General features: G+C 48.1%; 1 protein-coding gene across 1 annotated transcript; it reads right to left on the bottom strand.

Annotated features, from left to right (window-relative positions):
• Positions 1-2030: 2030 nt before the first annotated feature.
• LOC123746795 (tetra-peptide repeat homeobox protein 1-like) lies at positions 2031-2576 on the bottom strand. The gene has a single exon (XM_045728549.2). The coding sequence runs from the start codon at positions 2574-2576 to the stop codon at positions 2031-2033; it is 546 nt and encodes a 181-aa protein (XP_045584505.2).
• Positions 2577-20430: the final 17854 nt, after the last annotated feature.

The raw sequence follows: 20430 nt of genomic DNA, 5'->3' as shown, positions 1-20430 counted from the left end.
CCCACTCACAGAAAACGGTGCATGTTTCTCAGCTTTTTCATAGTACACCCGTACGTGTCCGTTCGGGATTTTAACGTCAAACTGCAGGTGTACTGTATTCACCTAGTTGAATACAGTACCTGTGTATTACCTGTGCACCTGTGAATACTCAGCATCTGTGAATACAATTCACAGTTGCCCTGCCCTGACAGAATTCACATTCACAGTATTCAGCACCTGTGAATAAAACTGTGAGAGAGGACGGGTGATTGCGTGCGTCGATGGTTGGTGCGTCGGCATTTAGGTGGGCCTGACAGCTGAGTGGACAGCGCTATGGATTCGTAATCCAGTTTAAACGTTACAGGAAGTTGTTTGTAACCCTAATAATCTTGGCTTGCGAAGTGTCCAAACTCATAAACTGTTTGATAAACGCAAGCTGAGCCGCCATGATTGAGGAAAGATGTACAGGTTTCGTAAAGACCTGAGGTCGGGGACATTTGAAAACCATATATTGCGTACCAGGGATGAAACACGAATCACCAATAGGAACGCATTCGAAATATAATTTCCTTCAGAAGCATTTTGGCTGTCGACCAGTGTAACAAGTTAAATAGATCTCGTAATTAATAGATAACACATTTGATAGATGTATTTAGTATAATAATGAGTTAATAGAATTACTGTTTCCTGGTATTCACTTATATTAAGTTGTCGTTGTGTTGCCCATTATAAATCAATTTTCCTTTTCCAGGTGGGTAGTGTGTCGGCGCCCAGCAGCTGACATCCGACAGGTGAGGGGACAGGTGGAAAGGGATGTGGGAAAGGCTTAATTAAGATGGCGGAAGAGAAGAGGCAGATAAGATGGATTGATAGGGGCCTTCCTTGTGTCGCTTAGTTTCGGGGCTTAGCGTCTCCGCGGCCCGGTCATCGGGCCCTAAGGCATTACCCATTACCCTAAGGCAGGGTAATAGGATGGAGGGGCAGTAGGTACGAGGAGATAATGAACAAATCCACAAGGGCCGTGACGAGGATTCGAACCTGCGTCCGGGAGCATCCCAGACACTGCCTTAATTGACTGAGCTCTTTCTCTGTGTACGAGGAAATATATCCTATAGTGTGAGGTAGGAAAGGATGAAAGAAATAACTGGATGGGCAAGATGTAATGTAATTTGGCGTAGATGAAAGGCAGGAGAATTCGAGGGAAGAATGGACAGATGGGTAGAGGAAGGTTAAGTCGATGGGAAGGAAGATCAAAGGTGATAGGGATGAGTTGAAAAAAATAGGCAATAGGATATTGAATTAATCTCGAACGCAGTACACTTTTGCCATCACAGAAGTCTTTACAACACCCACTACAGCTTCCATCTCAACCTCAACCCACCACAGCCAACTGGGCTATGATGGGTCATCATGGGCCTGCAGGCCGCTCCAAGCAACAGCCTAGTGGGCCAAACTCTCACAAGTCAAGCCTGGCCTGAGGCCGGGCTTGAGGTGTAGAACGCCCAGAACCCCATCAACCACAGAAAGCAGGCACAGAAAGCTGTCCAATAATTTGCAGGTGCGCAAGATGTTAAACAGCAAACAGACCTTTTAACTTCAATGAATATAAAGTGGATATCCAGCTCTTCAATAACTCCCTTGTTTCACCCCCATCACAACTACTGTATTCGTACGCGGAGATCTCTCCCACAGCCACATCCAAGGGTAATACAGTCACTATACATGTATACACCATACAAAGTTACTATACATGGTTACGAAGTGGAAACCTCTGTTTTTAAGTTTCCATTTTTTCAGTGGTATAGCCATTAATACAAGTGAATATTGTTTCCCATTAATGGGGTAAAGTGGTCTGATAGGCCTAGTGAGACATCCACAAGGCCCACTGCTGACATCTCCTACCCCCCACGATGGGAGAACAGGTACATCAGGTGAAAGGAAACGTGCCCAAACGGCTACGTCCTGCCGCGGGACTCGAACGCCGGGCCTTTTAAGATTTGTGTATACGGTCGCAGAAGGAACTTTATTCAGTGGCTTGGACTCCAATTACCTCAGCCACACTCCGGCCCTGTAACCGGCCCTGTAACCGTCCCTGTAACCGGCTCTGTAACCGGCCCTGTAACCGGCCCTGTAACCGTCCCTGTAACCGTCCCTGTAACCGGCCCTGTAACCGGCCCTGTAACCGTCCCTCTAACCGGCCCTGTAACCGTCCCTGTAACCGTCCCTGTAACCGTCCCTGTAACCGGCCCTGTAACCGGCCCTGTAACCGGCCCTGTAACCGACTCTGTAACCGGCCCTGTAACCGGCCCTGTAACCGACTCTGTAACCGTCCCTGTAACCGTCCCTGTAACCGTCCCTGTAACCGGCCCTGTAACCGGCCCTGTAACCGGCCCTGTAACCGACTCTGTAACCGGCCCTGTAACCGGCCCTGTAACCGACTCTGTAACCGGCCCTGTAACCGGCCCTGTAACCGGCCCTGTAACCGGCCCTGTAACCGGCCCTGTAACCGGCCCTGTAACCGGCCCTGTAACCAGCCATATTTGCACCTCATTGACGCCCAGGCCGATTACCCCAGCACTATAAGACCGCATTAACATATTATCCTAATGGGAAGTGGTCTGTTTTGATTTTTTTCCTGAGGGGATGAAGGAAGGGGAAGGGGGGGGGAAGTGAAGGGGAGTAAATGATGAGGTGGGGGAGTGTAGAGGGGAAATGAAGGTAGGGAGAACAAGAGGAGGGAAGACTAGAAGGGAGGAAAGGAAGGAATGGGTGAGAGACTGTTTCTCTCTCTCTCTCTCTCTCTCTCTCTCTCTCTCTCTCTCTCTCTCTCTCTCTCTCTCTCTCTCTCTCTCTCTCTCTCTCTCGCGTGCGTGCGTGCGTGCGTGCGTGGGGGGGAGGGAAGTGGGTAAATGAAAATGACAAGGAGACCAGTCAGGAGAGAGAGAGAGGGAGAGGGAGAGAGAGAGAGAGAGAGGGAGAGATAGAGAGAGGAGTAGGGTGATAACTGCCTACCTAAAGAGTGCTTAAATTTCCATCACTTTCTTGATTAAGTCTCAATAATTATATGCCATCCGAAGCAGAGTGGAAATAAACTGATCTCCCTTCCATTTAATGTGATTAAAGGCTTAAATGTGTTTCCATGTGTTGATTAAGTAACGTGTTCAACCGGGGGGAAATCGATAGGGAAACATGATTAGTTGTGAGATGAGTAGAATGAGTTAGTCGTAGTGATAACATTGCGATGATCTAGGTCGCCTGATTACTCAGCCCCTTGTGGACTGGTCTAGGTGTATTAACAGTTTGTTGAAACCGGTTTCGTTGGAAGGGAAAGAGAGGGAATTATCAGGGGGGAAAGCTCCAAGCCGTTTCGACTGTATAGCACTTGGAAGGGGTCAGGATAAGGATTTGAAATGGGACGCGGGAAAGGAATGGTGCCCAACCACTTGTGTGACGGTAGGAGAATGGAACGCCGACCTGCATGAAGGAAGATCGTCGCTCTACCGTCCAGCCCAAGTGGTTGGACGACTCCACTTACAATTGAGGGGAACAAGAGAACTATTGACGTTTCTCTTTACTTAATAACTTACAGTAAAAGTTGTTTTTTTTATTGTATCACTTTTATACTTTTTAACGGTTTAACGGTTTTTAACGGTTTAACGGTTTTTAACGGTAACGTTTTAACGGTCGATTTTACCACCACATCTCGACCCTTCTTTCATCTCTCGACACCACACAATCACCCTCATGTCCATTTCCCATCATTTCCCCCCTATCCTCATCAAACTTCCCCCCTCCCATCCCCTCTATCCTCCCGCCCCACCCCATTCCCCCTCGTTGATTTGCAATTAGTCCAATGTTCAGATTTATATCTAGTTCCTGCAGTATTTGCAGGCGTAGATTAATATATTTTCCTCATTTGTCCTCGAGGAGTGACGGTGTGATAGTTTCCAGGCGTTCCTGATGGTTGAGGTCTTGAAAGTGGCGGTAGTCCACGAAGAGCTTCCAGTCGCTCTTAGGGGAGGTAGTCCACGAAGAGCTTCCAGGAGCTCTTGAAAGTGGCGGTAGTCCACGAAGAGCTTCCAGTCGCTCTTAGGGGAGGTAGTCCACGAAGAGCTTCCAGGAGCTCTTGGGGGTGGTAGTCCACGAAGAGCTTCCAGACGCTCTTGGTGGTGGTAGTTCACGAAGAGCTTCCAGACGCTCTTGGTGACCGTAGTCCACTAAGAGCTTCCAGACGCTCTTGGTGGTGGTAGTCCACGAAGAGCTTCCAGGAGCTCTTGGGGGCGGTAGTCCACTAAGAGCTTCCAGATGCTCTTGGTGACCGTAGTCCACTAAGAGCTTCCAGATGCTCTTGGTGACCGTAGTCCACGAAGAGCTTCCAGACGCTCTTGGTGGTGGTAGTTCACGAAGAGCTTCCAGTCGCTCTTGGTGGTGGTAGTCCACGAAGAGCTTCCAGGAGCTCTTGGGGGCGGTAGTCCACGAAGAGCTTCCAGACGCTCTTAGGGGAGGTAGTCCACGAAGAGCTTCCAGGAGCTCTTAGGGGAGGTAGTCCACGAAGAGCTTCCAGGAGCTCTTGGGGGCGGTAGTCCACGAAGAGCTTCCAGGAGCTCTTGGGGGTGGTAGTCCACTAAGAGCTTCCAGATGCTCTTGGTGACCGTAGTCCACTAAGAGCTTCCAGACGCTCTTGGTGACCGTAGTCCACTAAGAGCTTCCAGATGCTCTTGGTGACCGTAGTCCACTAAGAGCTTCCAGACGCTCTTGGTGACCGTAGTCCACTAAGAGCTTCCAGATGCTCTTGGTGACCGTAGTCCACTAAGAGCTTCCAGACGCTCTTGGTGACCGTAGTCCACTAAGAGCTTCCAGACGCTCTTGGTGACCGTAGTCCACGAAGAGCTTCCAGACGCTCTTGGTGACCGTAGTCCACTAAGAGCTTCCAGACGCTCTTGGTGGTGGTAGTCCACGAAGAGCTTCCAGACGTTCCCTGTGGAGGAACCCTCTGAAGGTTGTCTATCCAGTTTTCCGTGGTCTAGGAAACCTGCATCATAGAAATTGATAACTGGAGGTCTAGTCATCACCCAAGTGATCTTAAGAGCTGTGATCGTTGCTCTCTTGTTCTTCTCAACATTCAGACCTTCCCATATGGTTACTAGGTAGATACATTGACAAATAGATAACTTGATGACCAACCCAGACATAAGAAAAGGAAGAAACGACGATGTTTCGGTCTTTCCTGGACCATTATCAATGTTCGGTCCAGGACGGACCGAAACGTCGTCGTTCTGTCATATGTTTTCTTATATATTCAGCCCCGTTACTGTGACTCATCGGCGGCGAATAGATAACTTAAAATAACATAACGATGACTTAGAGAACGGCGTTGAGGAAGTGTCATCCGTCCTCTCCCTCTAATGCTATTTATTGGGCCGGTATACAGTGTAGTCCGGTGGTTTATACACTCAGTGGGTTATACACTCTGTGGGTTATACACTCAGTGGGTTATACACTCTGTGGGTTATACACTCTGTGGGTTATACACTCTGTGGGTTATACACTCTGTGGGTTATACACTCTGTGGGTTATACACTCTGTGGGTTATACACTCTGTGGGTTATACACTCTGTGGGTTATACACTCTGTGGGTTATACACTCTGTGGGTTATACACTCTGTGGGTTATACACTCAGTGGTTAATACACTCAGTGGTTAATACACTCAGTGGCTAATACATTCAGTGGTATATAAAGCCAATAGATTATACGCCCAGTAGCACATTCTTTTCTAACTTTTCTCCAGTGTTTTCAGATCGTGAAGCCTTTCTTTGAAGTCCTTGGAACTGACTTCATCGAATCACTTTTGAATGCCGAACGCCTTTAGAAGAGGCACAGAAAGCTACGTGACGACAACAGCTGCTGCTGTTGCTGCTGCTGTTGCTGCTGCTGTTTCTACTTCTTTTAAGAGAGCAGACGAAGTAATGACCAAACTGCACATCAGAAAGTGGAGAAACGATAGCGTTTCGGTCCGTCTAAGACCATTATAAAATATCAGGAGAGATAAAGGTACAGGTAAATGTATAAGGTGAGAGAGTGAGAAGAGGGGTGAGGAACAGGTAAGAATAGGATGAAATGTAGTGGAAGAAGTGGTGGTGAATTGTAGGAACATTGTTGGAGAGTGGAGTCGCGAATGAGACTTCAGAAAATGCCGTTTTCTACGTAAGGATTGTAAAGATATCAACTGGGTTAGAAGGAGGGAGTGAAGCAAGCTTTTAGCGGCTTAAAGAAAAAATAGTTAAAATTACAAATAAGGTATATGAACGAATTGTCATTAATTACTAACCAATCGCCGGAAAGTCGCATCTTAAGAGCTGAAACTAAACTTTGGGAGTATATATAGATGAATACAAACACGCACACTCACGTACGTACACACACACACGTACACACACACACGTACACAACCTGTAACTACACTAGGTAATTACACACACACACACGTACACACACACACACACACACACACACACACACACACACACACACACACACACATGGGGGCCTCGTAGCCTGGTGGATAGCGCGCAGGACTCGTAATTCTGTGGCGCTGGTTCGATTCCCGCACGAGGCAGAAACAAATGGGCAAAGTTTCTTTCACCCTGAATGCCCCCTGTTACCTAGCAGTAAATAGGTACCTGGGAGTAAGTTAGCTGTCACGGGCTGCTTCCTGGTGTGTGTGTGTGTGTGTGTGTGTGTGTGTGTGTGTGTGTGTGTGTGTGTGTGTGTGTGTGTGTGTGTGTGGTGGTGTGGGGGAAGTAGTAAACAGTTGATTGACAGTTGAGAGGCGGGCCGAAAGAGCAAAGCTCAACCCCCGCAAACACAACTAGGTGAATACACACACACACACACACACATGGACACAAACAGATAGGTGTACACAGCCTATCCACTCCCACGTGTTCCCCCTATCCCCAAGCCACTTCAACTAGGCCGTGATTCCCCTTCATCCCTCCCAGTTCCCCTCTTCCCCCCGCTGCTCTCCCCTCGCTCTCTATCCGGCTAAGCTTCTTCAAATTACGAAAATCTGTTAATCAAACAGCTGGGTCCTGTCGACATCCGGCCTATACGGTAAAACAAACACTGCTATATAGGACAGAAGAAAGATACAGAAGAAAATGTATATATGCTGGTTAGCATTGTAAATGTGTGGCCACGTCTGTGGTAGAAAATAATAATAAAAAAAACTGCTATATAGGAAAAAACTGCTATATAGGAAAAAACTGCTATATAGGAAAAAACTGCTATATAGGAAAAAACTGCTATATAGGAAAAAACTGCTATATAGGAAAAAACTGCTATATAGGAAAAAACTGCTATATAGGAAAAAACTGCTATATAGGAAAAAAACTGCTATATAGGAAAAAACTGCTATATAGGAAAAAACTGCTATATAGGAAAAAACTGCTATATAGGAAAAAACTGCTATATAGGATCCAACTGCGTGCCTTTCCCACCTGCGGATTATTGATCTTTGCTTTCGTGTGTGTGCAGTCACCTAGTTGTGCTTGCGGGGATTGGTCCGGTACTCCTTGGAGGAAACAATCTATTTTCCTCTTGAAGATGTCCACGGTTGTTCCGGCAATATTTCTTATACTCGCTGGGGAGGATGGTAACAACCGTGGCCCTCTGGTGTTCAGTGTTTGCAAATGTTTGCAGGGGTGGTCTGAAAATAGGCCTATAGAATTTTGCTCATTGAAATACCAAGTTATAACGATAGAAATTGTAGCGAGAAGCCCTCTACAGGAGGAAAGGCGGAGGAATTCTTGCTTTAGATGAAGGCCTACTTTGCGTTGCTTCTGTTCAATAACAGCCTTGTTCAATAACGAGGCTTGATGCTAAACAATTGGATTGATGAAGATTAAGCCACCCAAAAGGTGGCACGGGCATGAATAGCCCGTAAGTAGTGGCCCTTATGAGCCACTTACCAGTATCAAGAGCTGATACTGGAGATCTGTGGAGGTGTGACTGCACCCTGCGGAGAGGTCGTGACCTCTGTGCTAAACAATTCCTTGTTATGTCCGTTAATTATCATTTCTCCTTAACTTCATTTCTTAATATTGTCTTCCGGCCCTTCATCTTCCTTCCCTTTTCTCTCCATTCCCCCTTGGGCACCCCCTTCCTCCCCCTTTCCTTTATTGCCCTGGGTCCCTCCCATTTCCCTCCTGCCCCACCTTCCTAAATCCCATTTTTCCTCCCACCCTCCTAGCAATTCCTGAGCAATCCCAGTAATCCCAAGAAACACGTGTCCTCCCAAATAAGAGTAATCCCAGGAGGCAGCGACGATGGCCAAACACACACACACACACACACACACACACACACACACACACACACACACACACACACACACACACACACACACACACACACACACACACACACACAATCCCGGGAGGGATTGTGTGTACTCACCTAGTTGCGCTTGCGGGGGTTGATCTTTGGCCCTTTGGTCCCGCCTCTCAACTGTCAATCAACTGGTGTACAGGTTCCTGAGCCTACTGGGCTCTATCATATCTACACTTGAAGCTGTGTATGGAGTCAGCCTCCACCACATCACTGCCTAATACATTCCATTTGTCAACTACTGACATTAAAAAAGTTCTGACACTAAAAATGTTCTTTTTAATATCTCTGTGGCTCATTTGGGCACTCAGTTTCAACCTGTGTCCCTTAGTGCGTGTGCCCCTTGTGTTAAATAGCCTGTCTTTATCTACCCTGTCAATTCCTTAGAGAATCTTGTATGTGGTGATCATGTCCCCCCCTAACTGTTCTGTCGTGTGTGTGTGTGTGTGTCAACACCTGCCTAATCAACTAAGTCCTATCGAATACTTGTTGATTGGAGAATTACACTGTACCAGGGACGTCTTTGTGTCAACCTTGTCATGATTACGGGGGGCCAATGTCCCCGCGGCCCAGGTCTCTTGACTATTCCTCCGGGTTGGTGATATGATCAACCAGGCTGTTAAGCGCCTCTGCTTGCAGTTTGTCGTAGAAGTCATAGCCCGTTTGATCAGGTATCCTGTAGAGGGAGAATGTTTCAAAATGTTTTGAGCGTTTCAGTAGGAAGTTCCCTTTCTCTCGTTCTCCCACTCTCTCCCTCTCTCACTCTCTCCCTCTCTTCCACTCTCTCCCATCTCTCTCCCTCTCTTCCCTCCCTCTCTTCCACTCTCTCCCTCCCTTCCACTCTCTCCCTCTCATTCTCTTCTTGCTACAAAAGTCTTTCCAGCTCGGCGTCATCTTTTGTTATTTACTTATTCCACTTTTTCCATTCTCTCTCTTTTCTATTTCTTTAAACAAAGACTAAGATTCCTTACGAGAGGTGTTGAGGTTCGCAAGGAAGCACCAAGCTAGGGACTCTTACCCTAGAATCAGTTCGCTGTAAACCATACTCTCACTTGACCGTTTATTTAATGATATAATTATTAGTTAATTAAGCATGTACAGTGCCCTGGGGTGAGGCTACAGACCCACTAATGTACAGTAATATCTGAGTTTGCGGGTTCCTTAGAAATATCAGTATAATTTCTAATGAGCTCTAGTTATATTAAATCAGACTTTAAAATTTGCAGTTTGAAATTACAATTTTATATACCGAAAATATGCCAATTAGTGAAAACGGGAATTCAGTGGATCACATTTTATCCAAACCTCCCTCCCCTCCTCCAGTTTTCAAAATATAGGAAATATATGAAATCTGACTCAAGAGCGTTATTTTGGAGGCAAATTCTCGCTCACTGCACATATTTGCAGTTTGAAATTACGACTTTTTATACCAAATATATGACAATTACTGAAAACAGCTATAGGTAACATCTTACCCAAACCCCCCCCCTGCAGTTTTCAAAATATCGGTAATATCGCTCCAAAATAACGTTCATGCATCAGATTTCTGATATTTCCGATATTTTGAAAACTTGAAGGGGACCTTTGGGTAAAATCTGACCCATCGCATCGCCGTTTTCATTAATTGGCATATTTTTGCTATAAAAAAGTCGCAATTCTAAACTACAAATATGTGCAGTGATCCAGAATTAGACTCCAAAATAACGCTCATGAGTTACATTTCTGATATTTATAATATTTTGAAAACTAGAGGAGGGGGGGGGGGGTAAAATATTACCTATCGCTGTTTTTAGTAATAGGGGCAGTTACCTTGTGTGTGTTTGCAAGGAGGTTCTGCAAAGAATTTGCCCGTCACAATAGTTAAGCTAACCAAACATGTATAAATAGGCTATCTAGTGTATTGACCAGACCACACACTAGAAGGTGAAGGGACGACGACGTTTCGGTCCGTCCTGGACCATTCTCAAGTCGATATATCTAGTATAGGCCAGACATAAAGAGCTTATAGACCTCACTTCCCCATAGCCACGGATAGGTAAGTACAGCTGCTTCTCTTCCTACCACCTATCCCCCCCTCCCCCCACTACTATTCTCCCCATTTCGAAAATTTTCCCTTCGCCTGTGCCTCTTCCCGTTTATTCCCCCACAAAATAAAACCACAGCTGCACCCTCCCTCCCCAGCTCCCTGCCCTCCCCCAGCTCCCTGCCCTCCCCCAGCTCCCTGCCCTCCCCCAGCTCCCTGCCCTCCCCCCAGGGCCCAGTAGAGCCCTCTATTCTTCCCTCTGCACACGTTCCCACATCCTCTTGTGTCCCTTTGTTTGCTGTTTCCACGTAATTGAGAAGCAAAATCGAATCCGTGATAGCCACTTTAGGGAGCAGTGGCGTATGTAGGGAGGTCGGAGGCCTGCCGTGGGGGAAGGGGAAGAGTCCCGGAGACGGAGGGGAGGAAGGGAAATGTGGCTTGAGTGTGGTTTTGAGGACAGGCGGGGAGAAACCCTGGCAGGCGGGGGAGAAACCCTGGCAGGCAGGGGAGAAACCCTGGCAGGCGGGGAGAAACCCTGGCAGGTGGGGGAGAAACCCTGGCAGGCGGGGGAGAAACCCTGGCAGGCGGGGGAGAAACCCTGGCAGGTGGGGGAGAAACCCTGGCAGGCAGGGGAAAAACCCTGGCAGGCAGGGGAGAAACCCTGGCAGGCGGGGAGAAACCCTGGCAGGTGGGGGAGAAACCCTGGCAAGCAGGGGAGAAACCCTGGCAGGCAGGGGAGAAACCCTGGCAGGCGGGGAGAAACCCTGGCAGGTGGGTGAGAAACCCTGGCAAGCAGGGGAGAAACCCTGGCAGGCAGGGGAGAAACCCTGGCAGGCGGGGAGAAACCCTGGCAGGTGGGGGAGAAACCCTGGCAGGCAGGGGAGAAACCCTGGCAGGCAGGGGAGAAACCCTGGCAGGCGGGGGAGAAACCCTGGCAGGTGGGGGAGAAACCCTGGCAAGCAGGGGAGAAACCCTGGCAGGCAGGGGAGAAACCCCTGGCAGGCGGGGGAGAAACCCCTGGCAGGTGGGGGAGAAACCCTGGCAGGCAGGGGAGAAACCCTGGCAGGCGGGGAGAAACCCTGGCAGGTGGGGGAGAAACCCTGGCAGGTGGGGGAGAAACCCCTGGCAGGCGGGGAGAAACCCTGGCAGGCGGGGGAGAAACCCCTGGCAGGCGGGGGAGAAACCCTGGCAGGCGGGGGAGAAACCCTGGCAGGCGGGGGAGAAACCCCTGGCAGGCGGGGGAGAAACCCCTGGCAGGCGGGGGAGAAACCCCTGGCAGGCGGGGGAGAAACCCTGGCAGGCGGGGGAGAAACCCGAGGGTTTCAGGTGCCCCAGAAAAAAAAAAACTCTGGCTGATAAGTGCACTAAGTAGAGCGGAAAATGAGGTAGCCTACTTGTTTTGGGGAAGTTTCCTTTAGGATATGAAATTGGGGGAGAGAAAGTTTTGGGGCAAATGGGGAAGGTGATTTTTAACTCATTCATGGGTTAAATGATATACGATAAAGATGGGGGAGGGGGGGGAGGGAGAGATGGGAGACGCAGGAAACATGGCTGTGTTTGAGTTTACGGGATAGTTAGTTTACAATAGGATAGTTATGGGTCTTTAATGACCTGTTGGAACTACCTGACGAGCCGTAGTGTGGTCTTGCTCTCATTGTGATGGCGCTTAGCTATCAGTGCTTATCAAGCAGTTAGTACAGGGGGGGGGCGGGTGGAGAGGGGTATTGCTCTTTACACCCAACCTAACAGCCTTGTTTAGCCTGTTGTAAAGGATCTTTGCTTCCAGGAGAGTGTGCAGAGATCCCTTACTGTCCTAATCCACAAAAAAAACTTTTAAATTATTCAGACCCATTAAAATATTTAATTCTTTGCGGGAGAGGTACATGATAATTTACACTGGGGAAAATATTATAGGGACGGGTTCCAAAATTTGTAATTTGTGGTATAGACTGCTGCCAGGGGGCCTGACAGCTGTGTGGACAGCGCTCGGATTCGTAGTCCTAAGGTTCCGGGTTCAATCCCCGGTGGAGGCGGAAACAAATGGGCAGAGTTTCTTTCACCTTGATGCCTTAAATAGGTACTTGGGAGTTAGACAGCTGCTACGGGCTGCTTCCTGGGAGGAAAAGGGGGGGTGTAACGAATAGGAGGCCTGGTCGAGGACCGGGCCGCAGGGACTCTAATCCCCGAAATCATCTTAAGATAATCTCAAGATGGTATACTTTCTTGTATAGACTGCTGCCTGGTATTCTCTCTTCCATAGACCGTAGTTACCACATTTTTCCGTCTTAGGTGAACCAAGTTGGAGTTTCCAAGGAAGATGATGATAGGAGGCTCAGTTTGCTAGGTTTTCTAAGCAGTTTTCTATTTTCAATAGTTGGTCTTTAAACTGCTGGGTCAGAGACCAGGCCGCGAGGAACATTGATCCTCGGACACTATCGCAAGGTAATGTATCCCTCTCAACCCCCTCTACTCTCTACCCTCTCCCCCGTTTCCACTCTCTACCATCCCTTTTACTCTACCCCCTTTCCACTCTATCCCCCCCTCCTTCCACTCTCCACCCCCCCCCTCCTTCCACTCTCCACCATCCCCCCCTCCTTCCACTCTCCACCCCCCACCCCTCGCAACTCCCCACCCCTCTGTCCCAGTCCTAATCGAGCCTGATCAAAGATTCGACAATCACACATGAGGAAAATGAATCATTTTCAGCCACTTCTGTCAGCAGCTGTCCGTAGTGGAGGGGGGAGGGGGTGTTTGCGTAATTGGGTGTTTGGGCTACAAGCGAAGAGTAGAGGGACGGAGGGGGGGGGGGGTTATGGGAAATAGGGAGGGGGTATTGTGGTAATAATGCTAGGATAAGAGGGGTGGGAGGGAGGCTCGGCCCATTACGTCAATAGAAGATATTTGCCATTGTGGGCCCTGTCGTGGTGGTGTTTGTCGTGTGTTTGATGGTCGTCGTCCTCGTGGGTAAGGCAATGCGTCGCAGTTGTAGTAGGGGGGGTGGGGGGGTATGGGGAGTTGTTGTTGTTGGTTAGCTGCTCATTGTGTGGTTGTGTGTTGCGGCGGTTGGGGGGGGGGGGAGGATGGAAGATGGATTTGTCGGATTGAGTTGGCTGTTGTTAGAAAACGGTGGATGGAATATAATGACTGTTTTGTCTGAATTTACCCGATCCCACCCCCCTACCGAGTCGAACCTGCCCTCCTCACCAAGTCGAACCCCTCCCCCCCCCTTCCCCCTCACCGCAGCCCGTCCTCATAAAGGCCAAATGCCATTCCATCCACCCGCCAACCCCCCCCCCCCCCCCTGTTTATGAATGAAAAGCGGTTTACACACGACTCACAACTGCTGACGTTCGAACACTTCTGGAACACGCGCTTCGCTGACGACTTTTGTTCGAACCACAACGGTGTAAATGCTTCACCCACGTATTACAAATACAAATAATCGCCAACAGAACCTAAACACCTAACCTAACCTATGCCTAAATATACACAGTATGCAAATATATAACAATATTAATTTATATTTGAGAAAATTCCTATTCTGAATGACCAGCATGTTAAAATTGATGAATGCGTCTTTGGGATCGACCGCTGGATGGAATAGACGTGGTCTGAGAACGGGTTAACATTATAATTAATATATAAATTATAGTTAACATTATAGTTAATGACTTATGCGTGTAAATCACAAAAGTTAACACATGATGAAAAATGTGACAGTGTCAGACCACGAAGGAAGAATTGAAACAGGAATTTCCTTAAGTACTTTCGTATTTAATAATACATCTTCAGAAGGCTTCAATGTATAATGACTTATACATTGTTAATCCCAGGCATATTGTCTGGATATGACCGAAAGAAACGACCTGGGTTTAGAAATAAGGCTGTTGATGTAGGGAACCACAAACCGAGTAACGCAATGCACATATGGGGGTCACAGGAGTGTTTCAAGCGTAGGTTAGACGCTTGGTTGGATAAAGCTAGCTGCTGCTTTGTTATGGGGTCAATAATACGAAGTTTGACGCACCTCTCCTGTGCCAGGTGAGTTCCACGGGGTCACCATAGCCCGTGCTACTTCCAATATTTTTTGTTCCGAGTAGCTGAATCTTAAAAAAAAAACGAAGTTTGATCCATACGCAGTTTCATTTATTATGCCTAAAGTCGGTGCTTAGGTCATAGTTAGGTCACTTCTAACCTACTTCCCCCCCCATCCCTCCTACTTCCCCCCCCCCCATCCCTCCTACTTCCCCCCCTTCTCCCCCCTACTTCCCCTCCTCCCCCCCTTCTCCCCCCTATTTCCCCCCTCCCCCCTTCTCCCCCCTACTTCCCCCCTCCCCCCTTCTCCCCCCTACTTCCCCCCTCCCCCCTTCTGCCCCTACTTCCCCCCTCCCCCCTACTTCCCCCCTCCCCCTCCTTAAACTTAACAACAACAACAAGAAGTTCCTACAGCAACCTATCTTACCCTGTCAAAGTAGGAGAGACATTATGTGTATATATGTATGTGTCGGCTGGTCAGAATTGCATTTCACCTTTGTAAACGCACATTAATCATATTCGGTGTAAAAGAACGTACCTATGTAAAGGTTTGGGTTTATGTATGTAGGTTAGATTATGCGTTTTACAAGCACGACAATTCAATAAGTCACTGAACTATATGTTTAATAGATCTCTGTCCATTGAGGACAGAAGAAAATGTGTATATATGCTGGTTAGCATTGTGAATGTCTGGCCACGTCTGGGGTAAAAAATAATAATAATAATAATAATAAAAATGCCTCATTGCCATTCCTTTCCATCTTCGTCCCATTTCTCCATCTCTTTCACCTTCATTGTTGTTCCCTCCCCCCCCCTTCACCACCTCATTAATCCCTCCCTCGCCCCTCATTCTTCCTCTTCCCCTCATGGACCCCCTCCCTCCCTCCCTCCCCATTCTCCTTTCTCTCATGTTCTCAGTACAATCTTTATCCTTGTCTGGGCTCCCTGGCGCTGGCCGGCCGGCTGGGCCCTCGGCTTGAAAATACAATTATCCACAAATTGGTCTAAATGGATTAGTGAAGGAGGAAAAATATGGTAAGTTAAATTTTTAGAAGCTTTGTATCCACCAGAGGTCGCGCTCGCGCGCGCGCTCTATCTCTGTCGCTCTCTCTGTCGCTCTCTCTGTCGCTCTCTCTGTCGCTCTCTCTGTCGCTCTCTCTGTCGCTCTCTCTGTCGCTCTCTCTGTCGCTCTCTCTGTCGCTCTCTCTGTCTATCTTTCTCTGTCTCTCTCTCTCTGTCTCTCACTCTCTCTCTCTCTCTCTCTCTCTCTCTCTCTCTCTCTCTCTCTCTCTCTCTCTCTCTCTCTCTCTCTCTCTTCTCTCTCTTCTCTCTTCTCTCTTCTCTGTTTGTGTGTGTGTGTGTGTGTCTGATCTTATTTCTCGGGGAGCTGTGTGTGTGTGGGGTTCCTCACATGTATTTCAGCACATATGGATGTTTATAGGTAAATAATGAGCGAGCATTCACATACACACTCAGATGTTTGTGTACATGTTGTCTTCTTCCTCTTCGCAGTCATATTTTGGGCTATCTCTTTCTTTCAGCAAGATTTTCTGTTTTGTATTAAATCTTGAAATTGTGTGACATGGGGGCATGGTTATCTTCGAGTAGATCGAGGCTCTTGGGCTACCAGCTGTGGGAGTGGGGCGTCTCATCTTGGGCCACCAGCTGTGGGAGCGAAGCGTCTCATCTTGGGCCACCAGCTGTGGGAGCGATGCGTCTCATCTTGGGCCACCAGCTGTGGGAGCGAGGCGTCTCATCTTGGGCCACCAGCTGTGGGAGCGGGGCGTCTCATCTTGGGCCACCAGCTGTGGGAGCGGGGCGTCTCATCTTGGGCCACCAGCTGTGGGAGCGGGGCGTCTCATCTTGGGCCACCAGCTATGGGAGCGGGGCGTCTCATCTTGGGCCACCAGCTATGGGAGCGGGGCGTCTCATCTTGGGCCACCAGCTGTGGGAGCGGGGCGTCGCATCTTGGAGTAATTTTTGCTAACATTGGGTCCTCTAATATATCCTTGGTGCTGTAGTTTCAAGTTTAGTGGCTGTGTGTACAGAAGGTCTCTGAGCTCATAAGATGATGTGTGTCTTCCCTACTTTTCTTGATGCCTCGTTTTTGCATTTTTGCATTGCATATATTTTTTTGCACACTAATGCAAAAAATATATTTAGTTGAGGGTATTGGGAGACGCAGCGGAACTAGAGCCTTGAATAAGTGTATCCTGGCAACCAACTCTGTTTTCCAGAGGCAAATTCTGCTTTACTTATTCTGCATTTGTTTGTGACTTTTGATTCTTGTTCTAATAATGTTGAGTCCCACTTGGGTCTGAGGCCGTGGGATGGGGCGGATAGGAGTAAGGCTCTAGTGTCAGGAAGAGGTTAGGAGGGAAAGGGATGGGAGGGGGGGGGGGGGAATAGGAGACAAGAGGCGTGGTTCTGGGTAAGTGAGGATGATTGTTGTTGAATGCTCATGTGTTCTACTTGCTGGGTTAGTTGCCTGGTGTGGGTGGTTAATTGGCTGAATTGGGTTGTAAGATGTCTGGTGTGGGTTGTTATTTGGCTGAATTGGGTTGTAAGTTGTCTGGTGTGGATGATTAATTGGCTGAAATGGGTTGTAAGTTGTCCTGGTTATCCTCCCAGCGAGCATTAGAAATATTGCCGGAACAACCGTGGACATCTTCAAGAGAAAACTGGATAGTTTTCTTCAAGGAGTGCCGGACCAACCGGGCTGTGGTGGGTATGTGGGCCTGCGGGCCGCTCCAAGCAACAGCCTGGTGGACCAAACTCTCACAAGTCAAACCTGGCCTCAGGCGGTGCTTGGGGAGTAGAAGAGCTCCCAGAACCCCATCAGGCAGGTATCGGCCAAGTGTGGGTTGTCAGTTCCTGAGCTTAATTAGTTTGTGACCTTAATTAGTTTGTGACCTTAATTAGTTTGTGACCTTAATTAGTCCCTGACCTTAATTAGTCTGTGACCTTAATTAGTCCCTGACCTTCGTTACTTCCTGACTTAAATTAGTACCTTAATTAGTTATTGACCCTAATTAGTTCTTAACCATAATTAGTTCCTGACCATAACGAGATTTAAACCTGCATCAGTTAAATCATTCCCCCCCCCCCCACCCACCCAACCACTTGGGCTGGACGGTAGAGCGACGGTCTCGCTTCATGCAGATCGGCGTTCAATCCCCGACCGTCCAAGTGGTTGGGGCACCATTCCTTTCCCCCGTCCCATCCCAAATCCTTATCCTGACCCCTTCCCAGTGCTATATAGTCGTAATGGCTTGGCGCTTTCCATTGATAATTCCTCCCCCCCCCCTCCCACATGACTGGGAGGGTGAGGCCACGAACATTGAGGAAAGGGGTCTCCCATGCAGCGTCTGGCTCCCATGTTGCACTTGCAACTTCTCCGGGAATCTTGTGCTATTTGCATTTTCTTACGAGCTCGCAGGGGTTAAGAGGCAAATTACCCCTCTCAGTGTTGTTTGTGTTCTTTAGTCACTGATTACATGGAAAGACAGCTGGATCCTCTTGTCTTTTTAGGGAGAAAATATGAAGGACAACATGTGTTGAGGGTCGAGTGCTTGCTTGGAGTTGGAGTCGAGGACTTGCGAGACAGACGTCAGCAGCGAGCATGTTGTTGAATTTAATCAACAGGATTATTTTTTAGGCAGTTACACTAATCAACGGAGATGAGAGTGCATCAGAGGTGCTTAACGTGCCTGATCTCCAGCTGCTGCTGCTACTGTTGGTGCTGTTGTTGTGTGCCCCAGTGTTGCACTCTTTTCCAGTCAGAAGATGGAAGGGACTAATCCTGACAACAGTCAAAGGAGGGGGGGGGGGGAGGGACTGATCCGGGCGACTGAGGGCGAAGAGGCTTATCCTAATCATCAACTTTCACCAGCGCGTCCTATGGATGGTGAGGGGGGATGGTGAGGGGGATGGTGAGGGGACTCTGAACATCGTGTGGGGTTCGTCGTCCTCTCCAGGACCACCAGCTCGTATACAAATATATATATATGTAGCAACAGCCTGTTGGACCAAGTTATCACAAGTCAAGCCTTGCCTCAGGCCGGGCTCGGGGTGTAAAAGAACTCCCAGAAGCCTCTCTAGGTATGTTCCAGGTATATGCGGGTTAGCTTGTATTTTACCTTTGTTGAACGCATGCAAATCACATCCTGTAGTTGAGAAGTCAATAGTTAACTGTGCATTATGTAAGATCTGGACCTGCCTTTCTCTGCTTGATACTTGGTTGAGGGGTTCTGGGAGTTCTTCTACTCCCCAAGCCCGGCCCGAGGCCAGGCTTGACTTGTGAGAGTTTGGTCCACCAGGCCAAGGAGCTTGTCTATCGCTTGGAGCGGCCCGCAGGCCCACATACCCACCACAGCCCGGTTGGTCCGGCACTTCTTGAAGAAAATTATCTAGTTTTCTCTTGAAGATGTCCACGGTTGTTCCGGCAATATTTTTTATAGTCGCTGGGAAGACGTTGAACAACCGCGGACCTCTGATGTTTATACAGTGTTCTCTGATTGTGCCTATGGCACCCCTGCTCTTCACTGGTTCTATTCTGCACTTTCTTCCATATCGTTCACTCCAGTACGTTGTTATCTTACTGTGTAGATTTGAGACCTGGCCCTCCAGTATTTTCCACGTGTATATTATTTGATAACTCTCGTCTTGTTTCTAGTGAGTACATTTGTGGAGCTTTGAGACGATCCCAATAATTTAGGTGCTCTATCGCGTCTATGCGTGCCGTATATGTTCTCTGTATTCCTTCTATTTCAGCAATCCCTCCTGCTCTGAAGGGGGAAGTGAGTATTGAGTAGTACTCAAGACGGGACAACACAAGTGATTTGAAGAGTACAACCATTGGGATCCCTGGATTTAAAAGTTCTCGTAATCCATCCTATCATTTTTTCTGGCTGACGCAATGTTTGCTTGGTTATGCTCCCTAAACGTTAGGTCGTCGGACATCATTATTCCCAAATCCTTGACATGATGTTTTCCTGCTATGATTTGATTGTGTTTGTACCCTGTATTATGTTTATGGTCCTCATTTTTACCGTACCTGAGTACCTGGAATTTATCACTGTTAAACATCATGTTATTTTCTGTTACACTGTCGAAAACTTTATTAATATCTGTTTGTAGTTTTTCAATGTCTTCAGCAAAGGTAATTTGTAAGAGGACAGGTTCATTTTCATGTTGATTGTTGTGTCATCTGCAACGGATGATACGAAGCTGTGACTTGTATTTTTGTCTATATCTGATATGAGAATAAGGAAAAGCAGTGGTGCAAGGACTGTACCCTGAGGTACAGAACTTTTAACTGTGCTTGGACTAGATTTTATGTGATTGATTGTGTGTTCTAGTCGACAGAAAACTGAGTATCTACCGTCTTACTTTACCAGTTATCCCATTGACCTCATTTTGTGTACTATCACTCAATGGTCACATTTATCGAATGCCTTTGCGAAGTCCGTGTATACCACATCAGCATTCTGTTTTTCTTCTAATGCCTCAGTGACTTTGTCGTAGTGATCAAGTAGCTGTGAGAGGCACGATCTTCCTGCTCAAAATCCATGTTGGCCTGGGTTGTGAAGGTCATTGGTCTCCATGAAACTGGTGACCTGACTCCTGATCACTCTCTCAAATACTTTTATTATGTGGGACGTTAGTGCAAATGGTTTGTAATGCTTTGCCAATGCTTTACTCCCTCTCTGGTGTAGGTGGGGGTCCACTGGTGTAGGTGGGGGTCCACTGGTGTAGGTGGGGGTCCTCTGGTGTAGGTGGGGGTCCTCTGGTGTAGGTGGGGGTCCTCTGGTGTAGGTGGGGGTCCTCTGGTGTAGGTGGGGGTCCTCTGGTGTAGGTGAGGGTCCACTGGTGTAGATGAGGGTCCACTGGTGTAGATGAGGGGTCCTCTGGTGTAGATGAGGGTCCACTGATGAAAACGTCAGTCATGGAAGCTCATATGTGGTGTTGAGTTCGTCTGAGACGTTCGTGTGGTGAGGCTAA

The sequence above is a fragment of the Procambarus clarkii genome, chromosome 93 (assembly GCF_040958095.1).
Source record: "Procambarus clarkii isolate CNS0578487 chromosome 93, FALCON_Pclarkii_2.0, whole genome shotgun sequence".
Taxonomy (NCBI): domain Eukaryota; kingdom Metazoa; phylum Arthropoda; class Malacostraca; order Decapoda; family Cambaridae; genus Procambarus; species Procambarus clarkii.
The sequence above is the reverse complement of the archived record's forward strand: the minus strand, read 5'-3'. Positions and strand labels throughout refer to the sequence as shown.